The sequence below is a fragment of the Barbus barbus genome, assembly GCF_936440315.1.
Source record: "Barbus barbus genome assembly, chromosome: 1".
In the NCBI taxonomy this organism is placed as follows: Eukaryota; Metazoa; Chordata; class Actinopteri; order Cypriniformes; family Cyprinidae; genus Barbus; species Barbus barbus.
In genome coordinates this window covers 30,871,118-30,899,088 of record NC_136729.1, presented here as the reverse complement: position 1 = coordinate 30,899,088, position 27,971 = coordinate 30,871,118, and the positions used below count along the sequence as shown (strand labels likewise).

The 27,971-nt window shown below is 38.3% G+C and overlaps 2 protein-coding genes across 2 annotated transcripts in view; both read right to left on the bottom strand.

Annotated features, from left to right (window-relative positions):
- Positions 1–4: 4 nt before the first annotated feature.
- Positions 5–24,755, bottom strand: LOC306844639 (ankyrin repeat and BTB/POZ domain-containing protein 2-like). Its single transcript, XM_079376917.1, has 17 exons — positions 23,717–24,755; positions 10,964–11,113; positions 8,562–8,751; positions 7,127–7,279; positions 6,678–6,843; positions 6,044–6,133; positions 5,653–5,754; positions 5,340–5,436; positions 4,362–4,485; positions 4,046–4,272; positions 3,523–3,701; positions 3,308–3,413; positions 1,507–1,609; positions 1,333–1,423; positions 1,174–1,242; positions 942–1,055; positions 5–836 (listed from the first exon to the last, which is right to left on the bottom strand). The coding sequence occupies exons 1-17, from the start codon at positions 24,564–24,566 to the stop codon at positions 636–638; spliced, it is 3,012 nt and encodes a 1,003-aa protein (XP_079233043.1). The 5' UTR covers positions 24,567–24,755; the 3' UTR covers positions 5–635.
- Positions 24,756–25,716: 961 nt separating this feature from the next.
- Positions 25,717–27,971, bottom strand: part of LOC306866843 (N-acetyl-beta-glucosaminyl-glycoprotein 4-beta-N-acetylgalactosaminyltransferase 1-like) — a gene marked incomplete at both ends in the record, with an annotated part of 122,444 nt that continues 120,189 nt past the window's right edge. The window contains 3 exons of the mRNA XM_079412230.1: positions 25,717–25,831; positions 26,023–26,149; positions 27,120–27,273. Coding sequence (XP_079268356.1) covers positions 25,717–25,831; positions 26,023–26,149; positions 27,120–27,273 — 396 coding nt within the window. The remainder of the gene's footprint in view (positions 25,832–26,022; positions 26,150–27,119; positions 27,274–27,971) is intronic.

Below are 27,971 nucleotides of genomic sequence, written 5' to 3'. Positions count from 1 at the left end.
AATAAAAATGATTTTTTTCATGTTTATTAGTCATTTCAAAATTACACATGCCATTCATTTTCTGCTTGAAAAATGTTATATCAAATAATTTATTTTTATTGATCCCAACATATCCGCGTACCTTTGTCTTACTGCATATTAGAAATATATTTACACTTTAAATTGAGGTGAGAATACAAAAGTATCTACAGTACTACTATGTACATTTTTGGGAAGTATTTGGACTTTTGACCACTGGAGGGCGCTAACACTGCAGTTTACAGCGCATTCTCTCTGAAGCACATGGGGACTTCAAGTAGCTTGTAAAATAACTGTAAAAAGCATATCTATACTGGGTATAATCAAACACCTCGTAAATCAACATATAAGTTCATTATCTGTGACCAAAGCACAATTTAGGAAACATTTCTTTTTACATTAAGATACGATTTAAGTCTTGAAAAGTAATAAATAGCTCACACGTCCCATTAAATCATTGTCACTAACTCAAAATAGGAATTACGAAGGTTAACAAACATCTAAACACTGTTTGTATGGGACGTCACACGCCTGCCTGCAAATCACAGCTTTGTTAACCACATTTTCCAACAGCATCGAAGTCACATCTGCAATTTCCAGTGGTTTTCCTCATGCGCTTAAGCTCGTCGCGGCCCACATTGTGAGTGCAGCCGTGAGGCCAGTGTAGCCTGAAGCCCATCCAGAGCATCTGGATCCAGTGCGGTGCTGCAGTCAGAACCCAGCAGCAACTCCTCAAACTGCTTACAGTCCAGAAGATCGACCATGTTCTGCAGGAAGAAGCCTTCACAGAACACTGCCAGCTCCACCGCCTCACACACCTGCTCCATAAAACACACAACAAAACACACAGATGACAGATCAGAAGACTGTAGCTTGATGCTGGAGCAATGAATAATATGTTAGTGTAAGCTATAAGTACATACTTTGGAAGTCTGGTAGATGCTCACAGCATTGTTGAGGTTTATTCTTTCTGAGCAGAGAATTTCACAGTGTCTCTTCAAAACTTGAAGCTGGAATGAGTGGGCCACAGGAAGAAGCTGTACAGGACATGACAGTGCATCTCAGCTTAAGTTGACTGCTTTATGCCAACTCCTTCAATTTGATTACAGAAATATATTTAAACAGTACTAAATTATGTATCCATGTCTTTCTTACCTCCAGCAAATCAGACACAGACAAGTCTAAACATTCTGCTCCTCCACAGTACAGATGTGCCATCATCATCTGAAATAAACATTTACAAGCTATTTTAACAGCATTACATCATGTATGTTTGTCTTCTTGTGTATGTTCAGGCTGAGGTTTGTTGATTACCTGGAACGTGCTGTATTTTATGTCCGTGACTTCAATAGCCATGTGGTCTGATGTGGCATTACTTCTGTAGAGGCTCAGCAAGTCTCTGAACCTTATATGAAACAAGAGTAGTACATATAAAACATAACTGATTATATGGCGCTATGTTCAAATCAGTCTGAGTCAGAGACCCACCTCTGTGAAGCAGACATGAGCAGAACTCTGTGGGCATAAAACGGTCTTCCCTCCACCACAAATATCACATCAGATATCTCAGTGTTATTCAGAAAATGAGCATCTGTGAGGGCGATATGATACGTATTAACAATCATAGACTTTTTGATGCTAAATTGTATATAGCAAGATGTTACTATTATTTAGCGAGGATGGACTGAATTAATCAAAATTGTACTATACCATTACAGTGGTCGGCAAAAGTGGCCCGCCAGCAATAATATCTGGCCCACGCCTGTAGCCAGATTATTTTGATAGCGGCTGGTTCTGAAATAGATCTACGGAAGCGTATTGCATTCACTTGAGGAAAAAAATCTACAGAATTACGAGATAATTTTTCATGAAAAAAGTTTTTGCTCTGTTTTTCTGAATTAACGTAATTCTGAGATAATTAAGTCGTTAATTCAGAAAAACAGAGCAAAAACTTTTTTCATGAAAAATTATCTCGTAATTCTGAGATAATTAAGTCATTAATTCAGAAAAACAGAGCAAAAACTTTTTTTAATGAAAAATTATCTCGTAATTCTCAGATAATTAACTCATTAATTCAGAAAAACAGAGCAAAAACTTTTTTTCATGAAAAATTATCTCGTAATTCTGAGATAATTAACTCGTTAATTCAGAAAAACAGAGTAGATTTTTTTTCCTCAAGTGAATGCAATACGCTTCCGTACAGATCTGTCATGACAGCAACAGTTACAATCAGAGTATGTGAGCGGAGCGGTGTTTCTGATATCAGTGAGCGTGGAGTGATTATTAAATGCTCAGACCGCGGAGGGGAAATTGTTGACGCTCCACTCACATTCTCTGATCGGACACCGCCACACAAATGTGACTTTTTGTTAATGACTGTCTCAGGATTTTACACAGAGTAACAGCTCACTACCAGTTACAAAATACATTGTAACAGTCAGTCACAGACAATTCTGGTTGCATTTTCCATCAATTAATATCTTAAATGATCCTTTGACAATGTTCTGGCCCGCTATCTAGTGGTGAATTTTTTTTTTTGGCCTGATGCCAAACTTACTTGCCGACCTCTGCTATATTATGTGTCAGGGGCATTTCCTCCAAGGAGGCAAGGGAGGCAGTGCCTCCTCAAAATATTAAATGAGAAAAAAAATTGTAGTACAAAAATAAAACATCAATATTACAAAATTTTTAATTACAAAGTGTATAAATCACTTGTATTTTAAAGAGACTTTTTCCAACAGCAACATGAGCAGGTACAGTTACAACAGGAGTCCATGTCTTTCTTGCCTCCCCTGAGCCCATTGAATTTTAACAGACACCCTAACTGAGAATGAATAGGTGAAAGTCATTTGAGAGGAGGCAATACCTCCATCAAGATATAATGGGCATGACTGGTTATGTTTGGCTGTGATTGGTTCATATGATAAATCCCGCCTCTTGTATTCATGTGCATTCCAATCAGTCTGAATATACAATATAATGGTGTTAATGACAAGACTAATTTAAAAAAGTAAACAACTCTGATACACTTAGATATAACAACTTTATGTCAAAATAATATAGAATAGTACATATTTTGTATATGCAATTTTGATCAACTCAGTCCATCCTTCCTAGATATATATAACTGTATATAAAAACTAAAATCTAGGGTAAAAACTAAAACATGTCTCTGTAAAAATTTCATTTTTAACTGATATTGTTCATGTTCATTGAAAAAATTTTTAAATCTTTCCAACCCCAAACTTTTGAATGATAGTGTACATAGGTATGTGGTGATCTGCATTACCCAGCTGAGCTGTAGGTGTGTCCTTTACAGCCAGAATACGCGGGACGGCTGTAGAGCAAACACAGTGGCTGAAGATGACTGCCAGTTGCTTACGAATATCCTTACTCTGTATTAAAGAAAAGAACATACAGACATTTCAAATACAATATTTCACTTGGCTGACAATTCTTGAAGCATTCACATGATGTTTTTGGTGATGGATTTGTTAAGCAAACCTTGCTAGTTTTAAAAATGGAGAAGAGGACTGGAAGACCCTCTGAGAGCAGCTCCTCACAGTATTTTTCATCCCCAATAGCGGTGAAGTCTTTAAGGAGAGAAAGTGTGAGTTCAGTCCTGGACTGGAGCTGGGCACTGCGCACTGACTCCAGCCATATGTGCAGCTTCCACGGCACTCCTGAGAGAGAACAAGAAGCTTCTAAAAACACTGTAAACATTGAACAACAGACTACACAACTAATCTATTACTTCTAAAACTACCGGTGCTTGTGCTGTAATGGTGAAAAAAGTTGGTAGTATTAGTTATCTTAGTTCAGAACCACAGTTTAGTACCTAAAAATGGCAGGTTAATCTTACCAGTGGTTCATTAATAATCTCTCTTTATGGCTTGACTGAGCCTGTAATCATCGACTTTAATACACTTTGCTGTGCACTTGCCAAAAATATCTCACTGTTTATGCATATCTAATTCAATTTGTCGTCCGTTTTCTTTCATTTACTGTAAATGAGTCAGAGGTGTACCCAGTGCCCTGAGCTCCATGGTGACATCCAAATATCCGTGCTCAGCGCTGTGAAGGCTGGCTTCCTGTAGGGCTCTGATGCGGGCCTTAAATAGCCGTGGACTGCAGACAGACTTTGCATTTACTCCATCTTTCATTTCCTCTACTCCCTCTGCCAGGATCTCCTCCAGAGAAAGCACGTCTTCCTGCAGGCGCTGGGGCTGACTCAACAGCTTCCTCAACACATTCCTGGGGAACAGACAATATTCAAGACATAGTAGCCTAATTCGATCTTGATCAGTGCATGTGTTTGTGCCGTTGAGGGATCTGTACAGTACCTGTGTCCATGCCCTGCAGCGTGACTGAAGCAGTTCATGCCCTCATAGAGTGAGGATGTCAGATGCACCCGCAGCATTGGGTCAGCGCCATGGGACAACAGCAGACTCACCATCTCGTAGTTACCTGAACACACACACACACACACACCAATAAAACTAAGTTTCTAATAAAGCATGTTAAGGAAAGTTGTCCAAAATGTTAAAGGAATAGTTCACCCGAAAATTTTGTCATCATTTACTCACCCTCATGTCGTTCCAAACCTGTATGAGTTTCTTTATTATGTTGAACATAAAAGAAGATATTTTGAAGAATGCTGGTAATCAAACGGTTGGTTTCCATAGTATTTATTTCCCTACTATGGAAGTCAATGGGGACCAACAACTGTTTCGTTCTTCAAAATTCTTCAAACATATCTTCTTTGTGTTCAACATAAGAAAGAAACTTATACAGGTTAAGAACGACATGAGGGTGAGTAAATAATGACAAAATTGTAACTATTTTTTTAATACTATATAAACTGCCATTCAAGGGTTGATTGAAAAATATGCTGCATTTACTTGACCACTATACAATAAAAACAATAATATTGTGAAATCAAGAAAGATTTCTTATTATCATCAAACAGCTTAATATTTTTGTGGAAGCCATGAAAATTTGAGATAAGGATAAGATATTTGTTACATAGAAAGATTAAATTAACAGCATTTATTTAAAATGGAAATATAACATTATATTACTTCGAAAATTATAAATCTCTTTACTGTCACTTTTGATCGACTGCATGGGTCCTTGCTGAATAAAAATATTGATTTCTTTCACAAACTGATCTCAAACCTTTACATTGCAAATAGTATCTGTCACTAGTTGCACCAGGGTGAAAATAGCCTCTGCTATAATGTTCTGTGTTAAGAATACATTCAAACATAACTCTTTAAAAGAAAGCATGTTAAGGATGACTTAGTGCTGTTTTTCCCCACCTGCGGCTGATGCCAGCTGGAGAGGTGTTTCTGCTGAGCTTTGGTGGCCGTTTCTCAGGGCTGTGCCCTCCACATCTGCTCCCACATCTAACAGGAGCTGGAAAAGGCCAAACAAAGTTCATTTAACATGATAGTCCTCCAATGGCAGTTTGTAATGTCAATGTACAGAAGATGTTTAGAACTCAAAACATGCCTTATTTTGTAAGTCATATTTAAAATTAATGTATTATTAAAGTAAATACATAGACTATTCATGAATCACTGCATGAAGTAATGGTACTATACATGTTCTGTAACTAGTGTGCATGTTCACCTGCACTACAGATATGTGTCCATGCAGCACAGCAAAAGTAAGGGCCACCCAGCTGCGGCTCTCAGGATGGACAGAGGGATGTTTTGGTGAACAGTTGGGCACCTTAAAAGAAAAACAAAGTAAAAAAAAAAAAAAACATATGTATTTCTAAGTTAACCACCAAAATGCTTCTGCATATGTGTGAATTCCAAGAGTACTACACTAATAAACCATTCATTCAACAAAGCCAATATCCTGCAGAGTGTAGTTCCAATCCTAATTAACACACCTGGACTAGCTAATCCTGGTCTACAGGATTAATGGACATTTTCACTGCACGACTGGACACCCTGGTATAGATAAATAGGTAAAAAAGACATATAATGTGACTGAACGAATAAAGTGTCATTACCGCTACATCCAAGTTTGCCCCAGCATCAATGAGCATGTGCACAAGAGCCTCGTCCCCTGCTGAGCAGGCGTACATCAGAGGAGTCATGCCCTACACACCCACAGAGGCAGAGAGAAAGAGGGTTAGACATACCTCATCAAAAAAAAATACTTGTAAACTTGCCAGTTGTAGATGTTAAATATATAAATATACATTGCTGCATAACTGCATTCCTGCATAACTCTATTAAAGGGGCAGTTCACCCAAAAATGAAAATTCTGTCATATTTTACACCCCCTTAATTTGTTCCAAACCTGTATGGGTTTCTTTTTTTCCACTGAACACACACAAAAAAGATATTTTCAAGAACAAAACAATTGACGGTATGAAAAAAAAAATACTAAGGAGAAGTCGATGGCTATCATCAACTGGTTACCGACATTCTTCAAAATATCTTCTTCTGTGTTCAACGGAAGAAAGTAAGTCATACAGATTTAGAACAACCTGAAAGTGATAAACGATTTGGAATGATTTGTATTGTGAAAAGCGCTATACAAATAAACTTAAATGACAGAATTTTTATTTTTGGTTGACTATACCTTTAAGTCATCCATTTTTTATTGTGTCATAATTCAAAAGTTCAGTATAGGTTCACCTGGTCATCCATTGTGTTCACCCCATCTGGGCCCAGAAGCTGGATCGCCTGGCCAATCAGATCAGTGCGGCCACAGTTGAGCATGCGAAAGCCAAGATCCAGATTAAACTTGTCTGTGGCAGCCTTTGAATCTAGACGTTTAAAGGAGGTGAAACAGCACTCTGGCCTGAGAAACAGAAAAAGAGAGAGTGAATTTAGAGCTAATTACATAAAAAAACAGTCAATTAAAAAATACAGCAATAACTTGGCAAAACATTCTGACAGATGGAGAGCCAAAGTAAAAAGTTAATTGGGAAAATATTGAGAGAGGGGGAAATTTGGACATGTTGCTGCAGTATGTGTATATTTTTTTTCTTCATTTACAGTTACAGTACACATTTAGAGGATGCTTTTATCCAAAGCACATTCAAAGTACTATTTGTCAGTATTGAACGACAGGAACATCTTACTTGAGCTGTCGAGGTTCACAGTCCAGTCCAGGAAGTAGCTGTCGGGCAGTCTGTCTCACATCATCACTGTCCACAAACAGGCTCCGTCGATGCTGCGCATGGACCATAGCGACTCGCATCCACTCCATCAGAGGAGGAAGAAGAGGAAAAGGCCTGAGAGAGACATAATATTACTCAGTTATGTATCAACATCTCTCACTTTCTCCTTGCCAAAATGCACACACACAAACACACTTAAATCCATCAAAGGTCAGGGCAGATCAAAAGTGGCGTAAAACTGGATCAGAGAGAAATGAGGACAGTATAATTACAAAGGCTGCTGATTTTGGCTCGCCAAAGCCTCTTTCAATCCTGCCTTTCATTACCACAAACAAGCCTGGCACTTCATTCTTAATCACAATTTGTATAACAGCATCTGCCGTCTTCAGCAGACATGCCATGTCGCTGGAATTCAAATCAGTGTGATATTACAGAACGAATCCTCCACAGTTTTCTTCTTCTCAAGTATCTGTGCCAGGAGCGCAATGATTGTGAAGCCTGCTCACAACCATAACTGCCCACCTGCTAAAAACATTAGTATTCATTATCTGACGTGAATGCAGAGCAAGGGTTCCACACAGAGTAAAGTCGCCTCATTTTACTAAAACAGACCTAAAGTAAAATTCAAAGTATGTCTATAATCTATAGGAGACAAAAAGTTCATTTCAAAGAAGATATTGCTATTAATAGAACACTAGAAGAAGAAGACTGGATAAATGAATCTATAAGAAATGCACTCCAAAAAGTACATATCAGTCAAGGATGACTAGTTCATTATAACTGCTTTGTTTTCACAAGTGCTGTACTGCATATAAATCTAATATAATACCTTTCAAATGTTTGGAGTTGGTAAGGTTTTTTTAATCATTTTGAAAGAAATGCTCACCAATTCTGCATTTATTTGATCAAACACATAGTAAAGGCACTAGTAATTTAGTAAAATATTATTGCTGTTTTATAATAAGTTTCTGTTTTAAAATGTAATTTACTCCTTTAATGGCAAAGCTGAATTTTCAACAGCCATTGCTCCAGTCTTCAGTGTCACATGATGCTTCAGAAATCTTTCTAATATGCTGACTTGCTGCTCAAGAAACATTTCTTATTATTATCAATGTTGAAAACAGTTGTGCTGCTTAATATGTTTGTGGAAACCATGATACAATTATTTATGATTATTTAACAAAATAAACCATTTAAAATAACAGCATTTATTTCCAAAAAGCCTTTGTAACATTATATCGTAAATGTCTTTACTGTCACTTTTGATAAATTCATTTCTATTAAAGTATTACTTTCTTTAAAAAACAAAAACATAAAACAACAATAAACCACTGAATTTGTTAAATAAATAAATAGATTGAAAAAAAGTTTTGAGGTTTTGGCCCATTGATTTCACCTTTCTTTGCTAAGGGCTATCCTGGGTGGCTCAAGGTTGGGGTTCTCCAGTGACTCCATCTGTGGACTGCGTAGGTAGTAATAGAGTGTGTGAAGAGCATCTGGAGACCAGGAGATGGGCTGAAGGCCCAGACTGGGACTTGCTGAAACTAAACGCTGCATATGGTGCATTGCACGTGAGACCAAGTCACCTGGAGGACACATGCACACACATTTAAAGCACAAATGATATAAAATATCTCATATTGTCAAATACTTTCTTTCAAGACGCATATAAGTAAAAATAGCCTGCAGAAAAATGGAATTCTAATAATCTGCGATAAATGCCTTTAGTTCTGAAAGCAGACAAACGCCAAAATCACAGTGTGCTGCTGATATAGAAAAACCATCTGTGTTTCCAGTTCAACCCCATAAACTAAAGACAGTAGCTCTGCAGCCAAGCACAATTGTGTCATTTTCTTTTAAAGTGCTGACAACACAACACAAAGTATATTTCAACACAGCAAAATATATCTTCAGACCAATCTGTTTTATGTCCAAATGTGGAAATGGAAGATGATTCAGATAAACTCAATGTCTAAGAGCTTTATTCTAAATTACTCTGTGGGCCTTTAAATCTGCTGTTTTTGCCTCTCGAAGCAGAAATCCAGGCACAAGCTGTTCCCCAAAGGAAGAGAAGATATGATGAGGACAGGCCAAAGACTTACTCCTTAAAGTCAGAGAAGTCTACAGTAAAGAGAGTAGACACTGTCCTCCATATGTAAAAAGCATCATAGAGGAAAGAAATGAGACTGAGAAAACACAGTCACAGTGGAAATACATCACTTCATCCTTGAATGGAAATTCACTGCTTTTGTACTTAGTTTTTGGTGGATAATCTTTAAATAACAGTTAATATGTGAATGAAAGAAAGAAAGGTGTGGGAAACAATCTAAGCAATCAATCACATATGATCTACATGGTCCTTAATGAACACTTGTGCTGCTTAGTTTTTAAACAAGGGCTGCTTTACGATTGCTTGAGTGTCTGCAATCATAAAGCATAGAGAAGGTGCTTTTTACTCCTTTGACCCAAACAGAAGGTGCTTTTGTACCAGCAAAACAACTGCAGGAGTGTTGCTGGTCCCCTAAGGGAGAGTGTGTTTCCCTCTCTGGTGAATGCGAGCAGCGGCCCCCCTGCCTCATCCTGAACTGCGGTCTGCTGCGTAAACAAACTGTCCACAGCTCAGGCGCTCACACACCCCTAGGCCGGCCTCCAATGTCGAGTTGTTAGAAGAACAGCACTTAAAATGTACAGATGTCTCTCTCTGTCTTACCATGTACAAACACTCGTGCAAAAATAGCATTTCACTGGGCAGTAACAACAACGGTGTTTATAACATTAAATGTTTTAGCAAGAAGAAGAAAAGTGCCTTATGGCTGACCTGATTCTTAAAGAGAACTGCTTTCTTTTACTAGTCTGAGAAAAGCCATTTCACCTTGGTTAGTTCACCCAGAAATGAAAACTCTGTCATCAATTACTCACCCTCATGTCGTTCCAAACCCGTAAGACTTTTATTCATCTTCAGAATACAAATGAGGAATTTTTTTTAATATTCTCTCATCCTTTGAAAGTCCATGCAATCATGCATTAAAACATACAAAAATATATTGTACAGGTAATCCATATGAATCAAAAAGATTAACCCAAGTTTAGGCTTGAACTGCTTAATTCAGATGGATTACATTAACAATGAACTTTTTGACGCATCAAAGTTTTGGTTCAGTAGACTTTCAATCGAAGACAGAAATCTCTTTGGTTTCATTAAGAATATCTTTATTTATATTTCAAAGATGAACACAAGTCTTATATATAAATGATGATCACATTTTTATGTTTTGGGGATGAGTTATCCTTTTAATCATTTATTAAGAAAAAAATCAAGAAGGTTTGAAGTTATTGCTTATAGTTTCATCATAAAGGCTAGATCATGATAAAACAGTGTTAATACACGAATCAATGACTCTTATGAACCAGTTCTTTTTAGTGAATCAACAAAAATATAGCACAACCAGTGTAGTCTGATTCCAGAACTACTGACTGTTATGAGCTGGTGAATCTAAAACATAATATACAGGCAAACAGTTTAGCTGTTTACGTGAAATGAATGGATCTTATGAACCTTTTCTATTTAGTAAATCAAAAACACTTTATTATTCTAAATACTAAATTATTTGTATTTTACAGTTCTAAAAGAACCATCACTGGAACCCTTTAGTTACCAGAACCAGAACTGCAAATTTCTTATGATTTTCATCCATGTGGCAACAAGCATTTATTTGTTTGGTTAAACTAATAATATGCAAAACACTGTAACAGTCCTTCAAATAGAGATGAATATGAATCGAAAGGCCTGTAACTTACTGAGTTCAGAGAGGCTGCCCACACAGGTGGCCAGCAGGGCCTGCTCCAGCGTCCTGAGCTCCAGCTGTGCGTAGGCATTCTCTCTGCTCTCCACCACTGAGTCTGGACCCTCAGCATACGGGCTGAAATGAGCAGGCAGGGATAGCTCACCTAGTCATAAAAACACATTTACAGCAAGTTGAAATCATTAGAACTCAAAGCACCATTCAATCTACTTAAATTTGATGTATTTATTATTGTGTCTCTAAACGTGAACTCTTGCGTCAGTGTTGTGCAACTCTAATAATTATGGGGAGAATGGAGGAAGTCAGACTGCCAGGCAAAAGTCAATCGTTCCCATATACAGTATGTGTCTCTGACAGAGATAAGAGGAGGAAGTGTGGTAAGTCATCATTTCCTCTGCTCAGAACATAGATCTTTCTCCTGACTTTAGTCTTGTCTTCCTTGCTCAATTATTTATGCTTTGTCTTATTGCTTTGTCTTATCTTTTCTAAATGTCTCTAAGTGTCGATTCCACTTCTGGAGATGATTTTTTTTGCAGATGAATTATTAATTATAATGTACAATAAGCATGATTTGTTTTTTTTAGCTATGTCTGTACTCATATAGATTGTCATTGGAAACACATGGCCCTCGGCAGAAGGGTGATATATTTTTTCTCACCACAGCATAAGTATAATTCACAAAGAATATACCAATCTCCACGGAGTTATAAAATGTTATCTGTTTTATCTTGAATGCAGAATCGATACCTTGCCAAGCTTTCAGAAACAAAGTGCAAAATGATAGTCAGTAAAAATAATGAGCAGATCATATGTTTGGCAGCTGATTTATCAAGCCCAAACGCAAAATCCATGCCTTACCCCTGGATCCCTCTTTCAGTGGGTATCAAGGGATCAAATGAGGGATTTGTGTGTGGATTTGTTTTCTTCATCAAGCTAAACGATAAACCATTCATAAGGTACAGTACACACATTCATCTGAGCCATGATGACTCAAAATATCTCTCCAGATGTTGACCACCTGATTTATTGGGGCCATATTTATAACATCATTATAACATGTTATTGAACTGTATTTCTCTTAGAGCTATTTTGGTGAACAAACTCATTGTATAGCCACTTGGTGCAGTCGAGTGAACCATGGCCTCGCTTGACCGCTGCCAATCTATTGTTTTTGCTACAACAGCAGATTCTCAGCTTAGTGTGCTACGACTGAAACACAAAAGAGTGATCATCAGAGCAAACGATAGCAGTTTTCTGAACTATTTTCAATGATATCGTTTTTATGAACAGACTATGATGTTAAAATATCTATAAAAAAGAAGTTTTGCACATAGTACTGAGTCTAGTCAGAATATTATATAACCACATATGAACTGAGCCAGTCTGGTCTAGTTGAGGTCATTTCACATGTGCTACAGATCATATTATTATCTAATACAGTGCAGCTGAAAATACCTAAATATATCTTTATAAAGACCCCAAATCTAAAGCAGGTTCACCGGTCTGGGCTCTACAGCCAGATGGGTTCGTATATGGGTTCAGGTGAGCCACAGTGTGTGTGATGCAGCTGGTCAGGCTGTGGACCCACAGACCCAAACCCCTCTATCCAGGACACACCCATTCCCTTTCCCACAGCTAGCTGTGTCTATGTGTCTATACTGGCAGCCATGAGGCTATGACATGCGTCATAAGCAGCTGCACGCTCCCACAGACACACATACACACATATACGCTCTCATCTGCTACCATCATTGCGGACTGAGGAAGAGGGGAATGTGTGTGCACTGCCATTATGTGGAGAGAAATCGAGCTCATGCACACCACTGATGGGAGACTGGGAAATCCATATGAGAGTCATAGGCCTGACCAGGAGTTACTCTGCCAATGAAAGAGAGAAGCTCTGGGAGATGTGGCAGAAAATACTCATGAAATGAGATGAGCATATAGAAGCAATATTTACTGAAGGGAATCCAAGTGTACCTGGTTGGGTAAATTGCATCTATATAATGGACCTCTATAAAGTATTCATGCGTGCACTGTAGAATACCATCATAAAACCAGAAAGATTTCTGACAAATTATATGGTATCTGCTTTTAAAACTCTGTTGGAGATATCTAATATTGATTTTTTAGAACTGAAAAGTGCTTGCTTTCAAGGTGCCAGACTGTTAAGGGCTTCCTTTGGATGTCTATCACAAAAATTCTCAGGTTTGTGTAACACAACTGTTTTGATCTTTTGAGAAAATTTTGGACCTAATAAATAAAAAAATGAGCACATTACACAAAAATGTCAAATGTAATGCTCACCCAAGCAATTATTAACAATTTTGGTAAAACTTGTCTTAAAGTCTTTATGTATAATGCATTATAAAGGGGTATTAAAGAGTATAATGCATTATAATTATTCATAATGTGCGTTGTAATACATTATAAATAATTATAACCAAATTTAAAATGCATAGTGTAACAAGTGTTATAATGTATTCATTGTGGTTACAATTATTCATGAGATGTGCAATGCATTATAAAGCATAATTAATGCATTAAAACTACTTTTATAATGTAAAAGTACTTTTGTAAATGTGTGTAAATGAAATAAAACTCAAAGTAAATCCAATGCTGATTGATACAGATAATTTAAATAAATCTTTAATATCAGGAATAGTTACCTGAAAGAACAATTTGCTTTACTCAAATGCTCTGGAATGTGTTAAAACTTTGACTTTAATACCATTTCACATTAAGATTTATTATCGTTTTGTTGTATTGAATAACTGGCCAGTTCTTTCGTTCAAAAGTGTTCTCCAACAGATAACAAATCCCGTAAGAAACTGCTGAAAGAAACCTTTCAATTTCAAGCCCGAATGTGACCACACTAATTTGCTTAAATATGAGTGATCAACCTATTTTGCTTGCCTGATTTGGCTCAGGTAATACGGTGTGAGCACAGTGCTCCCACAACACCACCATTCTACACAGGACACAATGGCACAAGTGTGCTGAGGAGCCAGAGTCAATCGGCCCTTGTGTTACAGGTGCTGTACTGGAAGTGCTTGTTAACAGAGGACGTGGAGTGCTGACTGCCATCTCTAAGCGGTAAAGGGGAGGTGCCCTGTTAGTTGTGTGTGACTGTGCACACGGACCATTTCTGCCAGAGGTCAGACCACAGAGTGATGATAATAACAACTTCCTGCATCCCGTTCTGCTACTGATTGAAGACGCAACCCCCAACTAAGTGGAAGAGCTTTGCTTTTACAAATAGTCAACAGGGAAATACAAGGTCAAAAGATTTACTTCTTAACAAGCTTGGCCTACTTTCTTTGCTTTGCTGTTTTCACCTAATAAAATAGTTTGAAGATAATAAATCCAATAGATTTCCAGCATCATGTAACTTTTATTGTAATATTTCATTTAAAGTTTATGATATATCCAGTGAAGTAATCTTAGCTCAAGGGGGAATATTATTAATTAATCATAACTCTTTGTAATTAATTATAATATTTGGATAAGTTAATAGAATTAGCTTGATAAAGCAGAATTTACAGTACAATCAATTGACTAGGTCGTCTAGTGAACGCTCAGTATTGATTATTTATGAATTCAAAGAAATCTTAATTTCCAGGGTAAAAGCCATCTACCCAGGCTGGGGAGACCGCACATGGCTCTATGTTGGGGCCTGCCGTGAGTCCAACCACACAGGGAGCAATCGGAAGATTTTGCAGAAGAGAACCTGTGCGTGAGCCCTTTAAAGTCAGGGAAGAGGCACACCTTTCAGGATGGGCTTGACCAATGAGAAAGGCTGAATTTCCAAGCGGGAGGCTGGAAATATAGTGTTGAATACCTGAAATTTAGAAAGATAAAACCATATTTGGTCACATTTTATTTTAAGGTCCAGTTCTCGCTATTAACAAACCATTAACTATGAAATTTGTTTCAATATACTCCTATTTTGCTGCTTATTAATAGTTAGTAAGGTAGTTGTTAAGTTTAGTTATTGGGTAGGATTAGGGATGTAGAACATGATTATGCAGAATATGTGCTTTATAAGTACTAATAAACAGCCAATATGTTAATAATAGGCATGCTAATAAGCAATTAGTTAATAGTAAGAATTAGTCCCTATACTAGAGAGTTAACCTATTTTGCAATTACAATTATAAAACTTTTAAAAAATTGCACAAATAAATACTGTGGCAGGAGGAGCAAACGACAGACACAGTGGGCGTGGCATCAGGCCTCGGAGAGGTTTTTATTAAACAAAAATATTTACAATTATCAAAAATATAAATAAAGTGTCCAAAGGGAAAAAGTGTCCAAAATAAACAGGGAGCTGGTGTCCTCGTCGTGCTGCGGGGCTTGTGAAGGAGGGCAGTGTTCAGGAGGGAAGGGTCCAGGGAAGGGGCAGAGTCCGGTGGCCGCACGCGCTCCCCTCTCGGGTTCGGGAGAGAGTGGCGGCGACGTCCTTCTCTTAAGCCCCCGGAGCTTCTGGGGGACTCGACGGCCCGGCATCCTGGCCCGTCGGCCGTCTAACGGGTGTGGCAGTCTTCCTACTCGACGCTCCCTTCCTGGACCCACGAGGACACCAGCATGCATGCACGGGGAAGAGACCGGTCTCCCGAGGAGAGGTGTGCTCAGCATTTAAACGGCGGCGGTGATGAGGCTCTATTCACATCAGGTGCGCCTCATCACACGCCGCCAGCCCTGGCTGTTTCAGCGCCCCTCCTCTCTCACACACCGGCTGTGTCCAAATTCAGGGTCTGCATCCTCCTTAGGATCCTTCCTACCCGGTTGAAGGAGGAGGGATCCTCCGACGTCCGCAAAACCCGGAAGTCGGTGTTTGTGAATTTGGACAGCCTACCCTTCTTTCAGTTCCCTCCCTTACCCGTTGCTCATATCCTGTCGCCTAGCAACCGTGACAGCGCCAAGCAAGAAGCGGGAAAATGGACAAACAAAGAGTTATTCTCCTCATTTTAATTCTTTTGGAAGAAATAAAGCAATTAAATAAATTAAATACTTTCTTTGCTCGTTGTCGGAGAGTTTTTTATATCAGACTACAAGACAGTCACATCCAGGTAAGCCATTATAGCCTATTTTTATTTGTTTTTAAGTATTCTACTAATTTCTCCTACAAATTCATTGAGCCGAAGCATAAACTTTAGCTTGTTTTGTCAGAGAAACTCCTCTCCCACTCCGCTACCGCTCGCTTCGTCCGCCATTACGCTCTGCCGAAAAGAATTATGGGATAGGTAGGACGGGAAAGGATCCACCACACCCATCCTTCCAATTCGGGGAAAAGGAGGACGTATTTGTGGGCCGCATTTGAAGGATCCTACGAATTTGGACAGCCTTCGTCGCGGCGCTGTGACGTAACATCCTTCAAATGAGTACTCCGAAGGATGCAGACCCTGAATTTGGACACAGCCTCCCACTCCCGTCGGGAGCCTGGTGAAGGGCGGCGAATACGGGACGAGGTGGTGATGATAATAAGGGGGGAGGCAGCCGACTCATCACAATACCAAATGACTTAATAATATAAAATAAGTGCAAAGTACTTTTTTTTAAAATAAGGTTCCTGATTCAACAAATTTAGTAAATTATTACTGGGTCAAGTCACCTTTGGCGCTTTATACAATACAGACTGTTTCAAAGCAGCTTCACAGTAATAAGTAGGAAAATAACAGAATCAATTATGTTTTAACTTTTTTAAATATGAGACAAATTCAAATTGTGCCATAAATCGGTTCTTTTTTCATAAATCATTGTTTGTTTCAAGCCAGTTCAGTGTTGATTCTGTTCAGTTCAATAACTGTAAAGTTTATCAATTATGAAAAAAGTTAAATTCAGTCATCAAATCAGCTCTAGAAGACAACTGTGTTGTTATTCAGCTCAAATCAGTTCAATGTTGATTTAATTCAGTTCAATAACCGTTTTGATGTTTCAAAATTCATAAATTATGAAACAAACAGCTCTACAGAAGACACCAACGTCTTCATTCAGCATTGTCAGTGCAGTCAAATCAATAATATTTGTGAATATTAAATGTCTCCCCAGTTGTAAATCCCAACTATTGAGAGGTTTTTCTTTAGAGATATCTTAGGGGAAAAGCTCCACTAACTGAAGTATCACCCATTTATGGATGATCTCTGTGACTGACAGACAGGTCACTCATCACAACCTCTCACTTTAGCCTTTTGACACCACTTGCTACCTCAAGCCATAACTAAAACAGATTGACAGGCTGGTCTGTATCAGAGTGGCCTGTGTGAGAGCTACAATCTAAAGCCAAGAATTCACTCTGAAGCCTCATTCTTGTGAAAGATGGAAAAAGCAGAACTACACAAACTCCATCTGCCCGCTTCTCTCACCCATAAACCCCTGAGCCAGTTTCCACCGAGGCAGTAATTTCAATTGCAAAGTATTTTTGTAGCAGTTCTTCAAAACATGTCATGGCTATAAAGTGGATTTCCTGATCTGGGGGTTGAATGGAGGACACAATCTATTTCTGATGATAGCTTAATTACTTACAGACTATTCACTGGGCTTCGCAGACTAACAGGGTTATCGCTGAGTAGGATTTTAATGTAATTTAGCTTGTCAGACTGCAATATTAATCAAAGTTGGAGGGTTTGGTAAGTATGGGATATGTTGAGGAGAGACAGCATTATAACATTAATCATGCAGAGCTAATCCATAAAACATGATGGGTGTCAAGACTCAAGGCAAACAGATACTACTAAATAAATCACTCAGTGTACACACTTAATTAAGTTACACTCTGTGGTAAAGAATCCACATACATCACTCAAGGAACACAATGTGGATTCTTAATTATCCTGTATAAAACCTTTGAAATAACTTTTCAACAAGGTGTTGATTAAATCACATTCAATTCACACAAGGTCCTCAGTTAACAACATTATATTCACCCAAGCAATACATAATATAATAATCCCCTTGGTGAGGCTACAATCGTTTTTGACACCTACTTTAACAGTTAATGGTGGAACAAAGAGGCATAGAGTAACTTAAGCTAGATTGTATACTTAACATGAGTGATTAGCAGTGATTTTTATGGGCTGTCAGGAGCTATGGAGAGCCATGTAGTGTTCCCCAGCATATACTTATTCATGTAAGAGCTTTTTCTGTGCTTTATAAAATGCCCCAAGGAACATTGTTCTTTGAACATTAGCAATGTGTAAAACCTTTAGTCTTGCACATATATTTGGATTAATGAGGTGCTAAAGGGAACAGTTTCTTTCAGTTGTGAATGCTCTTTACGTGAGCATAAGTGATTCGGTGCTTGTTGTAACAAAACAATGAAACAGCCCCATAAAATGTTTTATGTTGTATCATAAAATGCTACATTCCTACATACATTTAGATCTTGTTTGATGTAAATCAAACTGCAAGTGTTCCTCTCTCTTCCTGCTTAAACAGAATTAGACTTCACGTGGCACAAATCTGATCAGAGCTATAGTTCACCTAAAATGTAATATTCTGTGATCATTTATTCACCCTTATGTTGTCGTTCCAAACCTGTATGACTTTGTTACTTTTATAGAAACAACATTAATATATTTTGAGCAACGAGATATAACAAAACAAATTTTATGAGGTGGTGATTTTTTATGAATTCGTACAATGTGATTTGTGGAAAAACCTTCCAACCATTTTCAACCATTGTTTGAAAATGTGCAAATGTGTGAATGAAATCATACGTGTTCATGCAAAATACCCACCAATTCGCCAAACAGTTATGAACTGCGATGAGACTGTGATTTTATGAAATGTCTCATTGTTTTTTTTGTGCATACAATGGAAGTCAATGGTGATCAAAATGGTTTGGTTACCAGTAGTCTCAGCCTCAGACGTCACGCCCACGGAACGTTGGCGAAACGTCTGATGCATATGGCACACAAAAGTGGAAACACTTCAGGAATTTCGAAGTCGTTGTCGGATTGGTGGAATTATACAGGATTTCCAGGAGACGTGTGTGTCGCGTTCTTTAACGTTCCGCCTGGAAACAAAAATGCAGTGACGCCAAACTCCCTCACGAAAGAAGAAAGCCGTCGTGTTTACAACTGTGACGACAAACGCTTGCAGGATCAAATAAATGCTGGATTTTCAAAAGTATGTGAAATATTACAAATTTGTGGTATAGAATCTTTAAAATACATCCGAGAGTTTTACACACCGGTCTGTTATTGTGGCGACACTTGAACGCCCCAAAACGTGACGCTGAACGAAACAAACTGTGATTGGTTGTTTGACATGTCGGTCAAATGGCCTCATGGGCGGGCCTTGGCCAATGAAAGCTACCGTAGATTCCAGTTCTTCAGCCATCAGTCTGAAGGTCTGGCTACGCGAGACTAGGTTACCAGTGTCCTTCAAAATATCTTCTTTTTGTGTTCCACAGAAGAAAGGAAGTCATATACAGATTTGGAACGACATGAGTAAATTTTGGGGTGGACTATCCCTTAAAATTCGGACAGAAATCAGCAATGGAAATTTGCCTGAATATTGCTGAACCTGAAGTCAATGCAGTGCAACTTCCATGGCCACCCTGAATTTAGACTAAGTAACACCTCTTTTGAACAGATGCTAATGGATCAAGGTCAACTTCAATTGAGGAAGGTCAACTCGCACACAGAGCAGCTGTCATTGCATGTTCTACACATTTTGGACTTCCGAGAAAATCTTAGTAAAGTGGAGCGAATAATCTTACTTAAGAAAAAGGTTCAGCCTTTTAAACAAACTTGAGTTTTAAATGACCATGGCTGGGAAATGCTCTAATTTCTGCGGCTTGTAGTCAAACTCAAAGAAACTGGGCTGTGTGGGTGGAAAGTTTTATGAGGATAATTAACCAATGATGATTACAAGGCTCCACACACAGACCAAAACTCAACACCCCATTATGTGGGACTGCTCTCACGCTGCACAGAGCCAATCTGATGTGAACTGTGTCTCACCTGCATCCCCTCATTTGACCGGCTCTTTTATGTTCTGTCTGTCTTTAAAGCCAAGTGGGGACCTCAGTTAAATCAGACTATTTATTCAAGGCCCTATCTCTTTCCTTCCAGAAGAATAACAAGTTTCCGTTTGACATCTTGCATGGCTGAATTATAATGGCCATTATTAGCTTGTTTATTGTGAAGGCTTGTCTGTGACTGCAGTTGACCACCACCTAAAATTATAGGGATAAAAATGATAAAATACAATCAAAAACTGATAAACGGTTCTTTTAGTAAACTAGCTTTAATGGTACGAAAGTTGTGAGTGGAACCAAAAACTAAATAGACATGTGGGCCATTTATGCAATACGTTTTGTGACTATTTATGCAACATTTTCCAAGGTTCTCACTGCTGTGCTCTCTCATTCTGAAGAGATGCTTGTTTTTACCCCCTGCCAGCCACTGGTGGTGGGTTGTATATATTTTCAGCTGGGATTTTCCCAATTGCCTGCCACAACACTGTTAAGTTCATAAAAACCCAACAAACTACTTTGCTATGCCAACCTAATAATATATTGAATAAACAAATACATTTCAAGAAGTGGTGTTTTGTGTATTAAGTGGCAAGTTACAATATAAATTCATCATAATTCACGTTTCTAATGTCATTTGATCAAGGCAGTTTGTGTGGACAAATACTCAGAGACCAAAGAACAAGACCACAGTAGCTTTAACAAAAGAAAATAGCCTTTTTCTGTCATTTAAGATGCGGTTGTGCTTATAGTAAAGCTTGAAGTCAAACTTTAAGTTGGCTTGAAAAAGCCCAGCCAGAAAGTTCGTAAAAGTTTTAAAAGCTTGAACTTTGAAGGTTTTCAGTTTGAAGTTTGAAATGCATAAAATAGTTTTAAAGATTAAAGTTTGAATGTTTTAAGGCAAAGCAATCTATTAGAAGAACAGATAGAAACACAGATCGCTGGGGTACCTTGGGTGGCTTCTAGGGTGGTTGCTAGGGTACTCAATGTGGTTGCTAGGGTGTTTCTAGGTTACCTGGGGTAGTTGTTATGCGGTTGCTAGGGTACTTGGGACAAGAGTGTAGGGTAGAGTGGGGGAAAATGCCCCCCTTAAGGACTGTGTAAATTTATTTCTGTAAAACAAAGGTTAAATGTGTTCAGAAAAGTTATCATAGTTTTAGTGACACTGACATAAATGATAAACCAAGTATGAAAAATGTGCAGAGTTTTCATGTTGTTAGATTTTTAACAAAAAAATTATTTGTACCAAAGGGGGCATTTTACCCCACCTATGGGGCAAAACGCACCAAGTCAAACAAAGCATTTGCCTTAAACATTTACAGCAAAATCAGAGCACATGCAGTTTTAGCTTAAAAAAAAAGCTAGCTACCTGATGCTAACTTGAGGTAATTTTTAAATATAAAGTCCAGATATTTTGATTCAACTAACTAGTTATATTTGATGTTCAGAATAGAATAACTACAGCCCATTGCCCCCTGGGGGCGTTTTACCCCACTGACTATGTTTGAGAAACAAATTACTGTATGTCATTCTGAAAATATAAGTATATTGTTATTAAATAACATGTACTCTCTATCTATAAGCCCAACTGTTCTCATATCATATATAACTGTGATGTTCTACAAAACAACAAATTTTCAAACGCTTTTTTTCTTACTGCTGAAAATTAGATCATTTACTGTGAAATCTGTTTTCTCTTCGGTACATCACCAGTGTAAGCTTCATGGTGAAAACTTCTACATCACTCTCATCAATGTAGCCCGTAGTTACAATAAAAAATGATCTTGACTTTATCTTGTGGTTATTTTGGGAAAAACAGAAGGGCGGAGTGGGGCCCTATGTCATGAAAACCTATATGCCAGCCTTCAGTCTCTTCTCGCTCTCTCTAAATAAAAAGTACTATTTCTGTTACTTAAACCTCAGATTTCCTGGATGAATGAAATTTGAAATTGATACACCAATACATGTATGCAAATAATATTTTAGATAATATATTTTACTCCGAGAGCTAGATGTGAAGTGTATTTCATAGAATGGCACGTGACTGCTGAGTTTCTAAGCTTCAGTATCACACAGGTCAGCTGTGTCTGAGTATAAGTGTGCAAAACAACTTTACCAGCCACGAGTGCACTGTCACATCAATCATGCTGAGTGTGTACATGTGAATCGGATTAATACATTTCTAAGCCTATGCCTTCTGAAGGGGTTTCTGAACTACACCTACCCTCTTAAAAATAAAGGTGGGTGTCACATCAGTGCCATTGAAGAACCATTTTGGGTTTTCCAAACAAATCTTAATTGTTTTCTTAGAGTGAAGAACATTTTAATAATCTAAAGAACCTTTTGTGCAATGGAAAGGTTTCATGGGTGTGAAAGCTTCTTCATGGAACCATACATCCCAATAAAGAACCTTTATTTTTAAGAGTGAAGTGTGCAAAGTAAAACCACACACAGCAAGATGTTAATAGCTACCACATTCAGATGTACAAAGTGTAGTGTAGTATGTAGTTTGTGTGCTGCTGTTGGCATTACAGCAGCTTGATGGTTTCTATTTCAATCCCATGAGATGACAATAAACTCTTACATTTCTTCCTGAAAGGCATGAAAATGAAAACATGATTTCCTCTCTTGTCCCCAAAAGACATTCTCTTCTGCACTGTGCCAAGTAGACCAGCTTCGTACAGGCTGCCCTGTCACAGAGACGATCACCAGACTGATTTAAACCAGAGGGAGAGTGTGTGATGGCTTTCCATTCTTCTCACTCTGGCCTCTCTCACTTGTTTCTGCTTATTTTCCACAGCTTGCTAAGCTTGTGGATGGCTTAGAGCAGAACAATGGGCTTTTTGTGCACTTCTGAAAATGCGTGTGCCTATTGGGATGTACAGCCATAGCTAAACCTTATTTATAATGTGGAGCCTACCATTTATTCAGTAAGTTCTGATACAGAGAGAACCGTCGAATTGAGAAACCAAATACAGACAGGTAAATATAACACATCAAGACTGAATCATTAAATGTTTAGCTATAATTTAATCAGAATTACTTATGACAGTCTGCAACAAAATTATGGATGCACAGGTTTAATAATCCTATACTTGTGCCAAGTATTTTGCCCAACCATAATGATCAGACTTGTGGGGAGACTTGCGTTTCTGACATTTGTTTATACATAATTACGCAGAGCTGACATCCCTCTCTGAGACAAGATGAAAGGGGAAACGATAATTAGTATTTTTCACCAAGACCAAGATCAAGGTGCCCTTCAAAGACTCGAATCAAATCACACATTTGTCTCTGTATACAAAATAATAATGAATACATTTTACATACAGAGATCATGTTACATTACAAATGTAATTATTTTTGCAGCCTTGCAGGGCCACTTGTAATTATAAATTAGCGTTAGATATTATAATTACTTATAAGGTTCCAACATGCACAATAAAACCGTTTTTAATAGAATAAGAAATTAAAAGTGCAAAAGTGAAAATGTATTAATTCGTCAACTGTAACACAAACATTTATTTTGAAGGCACTCTGTATTGCTCAAGTCACATTAACTCATATTTATATTATATTATATTTTTCGGTATGACTACGCACATTTTAAAGTCTCTACAAATAAAACGAAGCACATGTCCTAAATCCATGACCACAACAGAAAATTCCTCCGAATGCTACTTTCCTTCCGGGGTTAATGCTACAAATTTGAATGGACAGTGTAAAGTGTTAACTACTCTTATATTCTATTAATTAGTGTCATACCATTGGCGTTCTTCCCGCAGATGAGATGTTCGTAGTTTTGAACTAGACCAAATATCTCCGCGTCATTGCTGACGACAGCCTCCAGCGCCTCAGGGGTCACTGGAGAGGTGTTGATCCCGCTCTGCGCCGCCAGCACACGGAGCCCGATCTCCTTCACTAGATTTTCAATGCAAGCGGTCAAACAGATGGCCGCGTACTCGTGAATGCGCACTGAGATGCGAGTGTCCACCATCCAGCTGAAAAAGCGTCCGACAGACAGACTCAGTGTGCAGCGGGAGGACTTGCTCTTGTGCAGGACCTCTCCAGCGCTCATGCTGTACAGTGAGATGGCTCTGACCGCGGCCGAGACGCAGCTTTGCGCCAGCGCCCAGCTCATGACCAGTCTCATCGCGCTCTGCACCTCGAACCGCGTGCACCTGCAGTGCACAACACTCAACCGCTGCGCCTCTCTGGAGATCCGCAACAAAGCTCTACGTATAAGCTGTGACAGACTCCTGACGCTCTCTGGAGTGAAAGGCAGTCCCTCTCCAGAAACTTTGCGCAGGACAACATCGATCTCCTCATCTGTCCACGGGAACTCTTCTAACTCTGGTAACCTCGGACATTTGGAGAAGATGTCCTCTGGGTCTTCAGGAAGCACCGTGTTCACTATGTCCCAGCTGTTGTTTCTGCTGTTCATGGAATCCGTGTAGCTCCACCAGGTTCCTCGCTGTGGAGAGCTGATGAGCGCCTGCGAGTTGGACTTAGAGGAGGACAAGCTGAGGGATCTGTAAGAATCACCGGCTCCATATCCAGAGTCCAGAGTCAAATCCTCCAAAGTCTTCATAGTAGTATTGCTCAAGGCTGCCATATCTTGTTTATTTCTGGAAGTGGAGTGATTTATTCCACGTTTTCCAATATGTAGGACTTAACAGGAGGTGCACTTCTTCCCTGGTTAGTAAACACGCAGCGCAAAGACTCAACTCATTGAAGTTAACGCACGTCCATCGTCCAGCGCTTGGTTTAAAGGTCTGCACACATGGGCAATCCAGTGCCGAATGACCCACGCTGGTCAGAGAAACTTTTGATAGCTAAAAGTTTCGTCCAATCAGCGCACAGCTTTCTCTATCAGACACGCGCAACGCTCGCGCAGTTCAGTGCAAAGTCAGAACACAGGACAAAAGACTTCGGGTCTTCTTTTTTGAAAAAAAAAAAAAATATATATATATAAACACAGTCTAAAATTTATTTATATCACTATCGATACCTATGAACTTTAATAATGAATAAATAAATAAATAAATGTTGTTTGAATGACCCTGATTAGTCTCGGGTTAATAGGCAATACAGCTAATTTAAACAAATCAAAGTGGTATACTAATTCTATAGAGGTGAAATATTCACGTTTATGCCCTCGTGTGGTGGTTAGTAGAAGGACTATGCTGAAATAATATCGGAACAAGGTTAATTTGAATGAACTTTATTTATTCTTCAAAATAAGAAATTGTAACAGGGAAAAGTACATACCTAAATCCTCTACAAACAATTTCACAGAAATTATCCCTTCATCAAAACTTGTCTGTATTACTGTGTAAGTCTAACACTCTTTATAATTTGGCACCCTCTGTTGTAAGTATTTTGAATAAACCTCTGCTATTTTAAACTACTCATTACATTTGAAATAAAGAGACAAACTTTAGAATATTAGACAACCCCCTCTTTTCACATTTCTTTTAAATCTTAAGATTGGCAAAGAAGCATTTTAAAATGTCTCATGTGCACGTGCCTTCAATTACCCACTCTCAATGTTCTCTTGGTTTCTTCATAGATTCATATTTTACCCATCAAGATGAATGAACTTGGCAAAGCCCTTAAGAGAATCTTGTTCATCAAACTCCAGCACTCACATCATACACAGTGTGGCAGGCCCTTGTTTCCCCTGAGCATCGACTGGGGCAGAAATGGCCACAACACACACTAAGCAAGCCAAAAACAACAGCAGGGTCCTCTGTGCTCCTCTGTTATCCTTGAGATGATCTTTTAACAGGAATGTTCCACATGCCCCTTTTGGAGTGGAAATAGTGGTAAAAGTTCCTCAGTCGCAATCTTTCTACCTCTAGTCCGTTCTGCAGAACCCTTAGAGAAGATGTGATAGAGGAAGAGAGGCACAACACAGTAGTTACACCAACACTGGAACTAAGACTTGATTGGTTTGATATTAAATTTCACATTCTCATAGTTAAGCCACATAGTTTATTAATGCATTAGCTAATGTTATGTAATGGAACCAGAACAAACTGGCATTCGCAATGGAATTAATTAGTTACCTGTCCAGCAGCTCCCAGTCTTCTCCTCCCCAGCGGTCTTTAAACTCCTCCGTGTTCATCCCACCAATTTTATCAAAATCAGACTTATAAATTCCAAACAAGCCAAAGCCATTCACTTCCCAAAAGCCTATGTGAGAAAATCAGACATCAGATAAATGTACACAAACAGTGGAGATCTTCCAGTCTCTTAAAAATGCATTCTAAACAAATTTAGCAAAAACAGTTTTGATGAATTTCATGCCAATGTGCATAACCTAGAAGATGCATAAAACAATTTCAGTACCCTAAGCGAGGGAAATCACTTCCAAAATGCCAGAGGAGGCTGACAGCCTGATGCATACAATATATTGACCAATCAGAATAAATATGCAAATTTGTTTTTGACTAAAATGTGTCTGACAAAGGCAAATAAGAAAATAAATTAAATTAGCCTCTCTCTGTATAAATAACCAAATACAATCCGATTTAACCTTTTTCAAACAATCATTCTTCTCATATCACATATCAATCCTGCTTATGGTAAAATACAACTGGTGAATAAATAAAATGTGGAGATTTTCATATTTATTTCAGTGAATAAATTTGCTATAACAGTTAAGGTCATTGCACACTGAATCCGAAATGTTCGCATACGTTTTTCTGTTTTTTCCCTATCCTTTCCTATCAAAATGCATTCTAAGGATGCGAAAACGCAGAAAATCGAACCTGATCCCATTTTTTTTGACGGATGAAAGTTTCGGAGGCAGTGTGCAAAACTGATTGACACAACGTGAGGTTGTATTTATTTTTCAACGTGCGAAAATTTCGTACTCAGTGTGCAGTGACCTTTAATCTGCACATACACTACTGTTCAAACGTTTTGAATTACTATGAATGTATGTTTTTGTTATAAATGTATACTATTATTCACCAAGGTCCATTAAAGTGAAAAAAGTAAACTGCAAGACATTATGTCTAAAGAGAGCAATAGGACTGTTTAAAACAAACAGGATATGCAAAAATTAGAATCAGACACATTATGCACAACTGGTGTTTAAACATATGTGTTTGTATGTACTTAGCAGCTGTTTCTAAAAGTGTCTGTGTATATGTTTTACCATCAGGCTCCAGAGGTGAGCTCCCACAGTCCAGCCTCATGACGATGGGTGCGAAGGCCAGTCTGCCTTCCACACAGTGCTTCCTAATAGTCTCCAGGATATTGTGAGGGAAGTGGATATGCAGGTCACACAGGAACACTATGCTGTGACTGTCCTGGAAATGATGTTACAGCATCACCAGTGTTGCTTTGTGCAACCAACTTTCTTGTGAAAATGTGTAAATATATATTACTTTTTTAAATTACATTTATGTTTTGAATTATTTGTCAATTTTCAAATGTCTAAAAAAAATAAAAAAACACCTTCTAGACAAGCTTCCATTCTGGAAAAGAGAGTTCTTCCATCATCTATAAAAATGCATTATTTTCCATGAAAATGTAACTTTAAAATAATGTTCCCAAACACTGATCACCCCAGGTAATGTACATACTGTGCTGCTGGAAAGTTTGTGAACCCTTTAGAATTGTCTATATTTCTGCATAAATATGATCCAAAACATAATCAGATTTTCGCACAAGTCCTCGGACCTCAGAAAAAGAGTTTATGTTGCTCATCAGGCTAGAAAAGTTTACAAAACCATCTCTAAAGAGTTTGGACTCCACAAATCCACAGTCAGACAGATTGTGTACAAATGGAGGAAATTCAAGACCACTGTTACCTTCCTGAGAAGTGGTCGACCAACAAAGAACACTCCAAAGCAGAACGTGTAATAGTCTGCAAGGTTGCAAGAGTTCCCAGGGTAACCTCTAAGCAACTAAAGGCCTTTCTCACATTGGCTAATGTTAAAGGGTTACTCCACCCCAAAATTAAAATTTTGTCATTAATCACTTTCCCCCATGTCATTCCAAACCC

What these genes read in the sequence shown, in the direction of transcription:
- LOC306844639 (XM_079376917.1), bottom strand. Translation starts at nt 24,566, where the DNA reads ATGGCAGCCTTGAGCAATACTACTATGAAGACTTTGGAGGATTTGACT. An exon ending in TGTGAACCTCGACAGCTCAA is followed by an intron (nt 6,844 to 7,126) that starts GTAAGATGTTCC and finishes TCTGTTTCTCAG; the next exon opens with GCCAGAGTGCTGTTTCACCT. An exon ending in CTGTGTCTGATTTGCTGGAG is followed by an intron (nt 1,056 to 1,173) that starts GTAAGAAAGACA and finishes TGTCCTGTACAG; the next exon opens with CTTCTTCCTGTGGCCCACTC.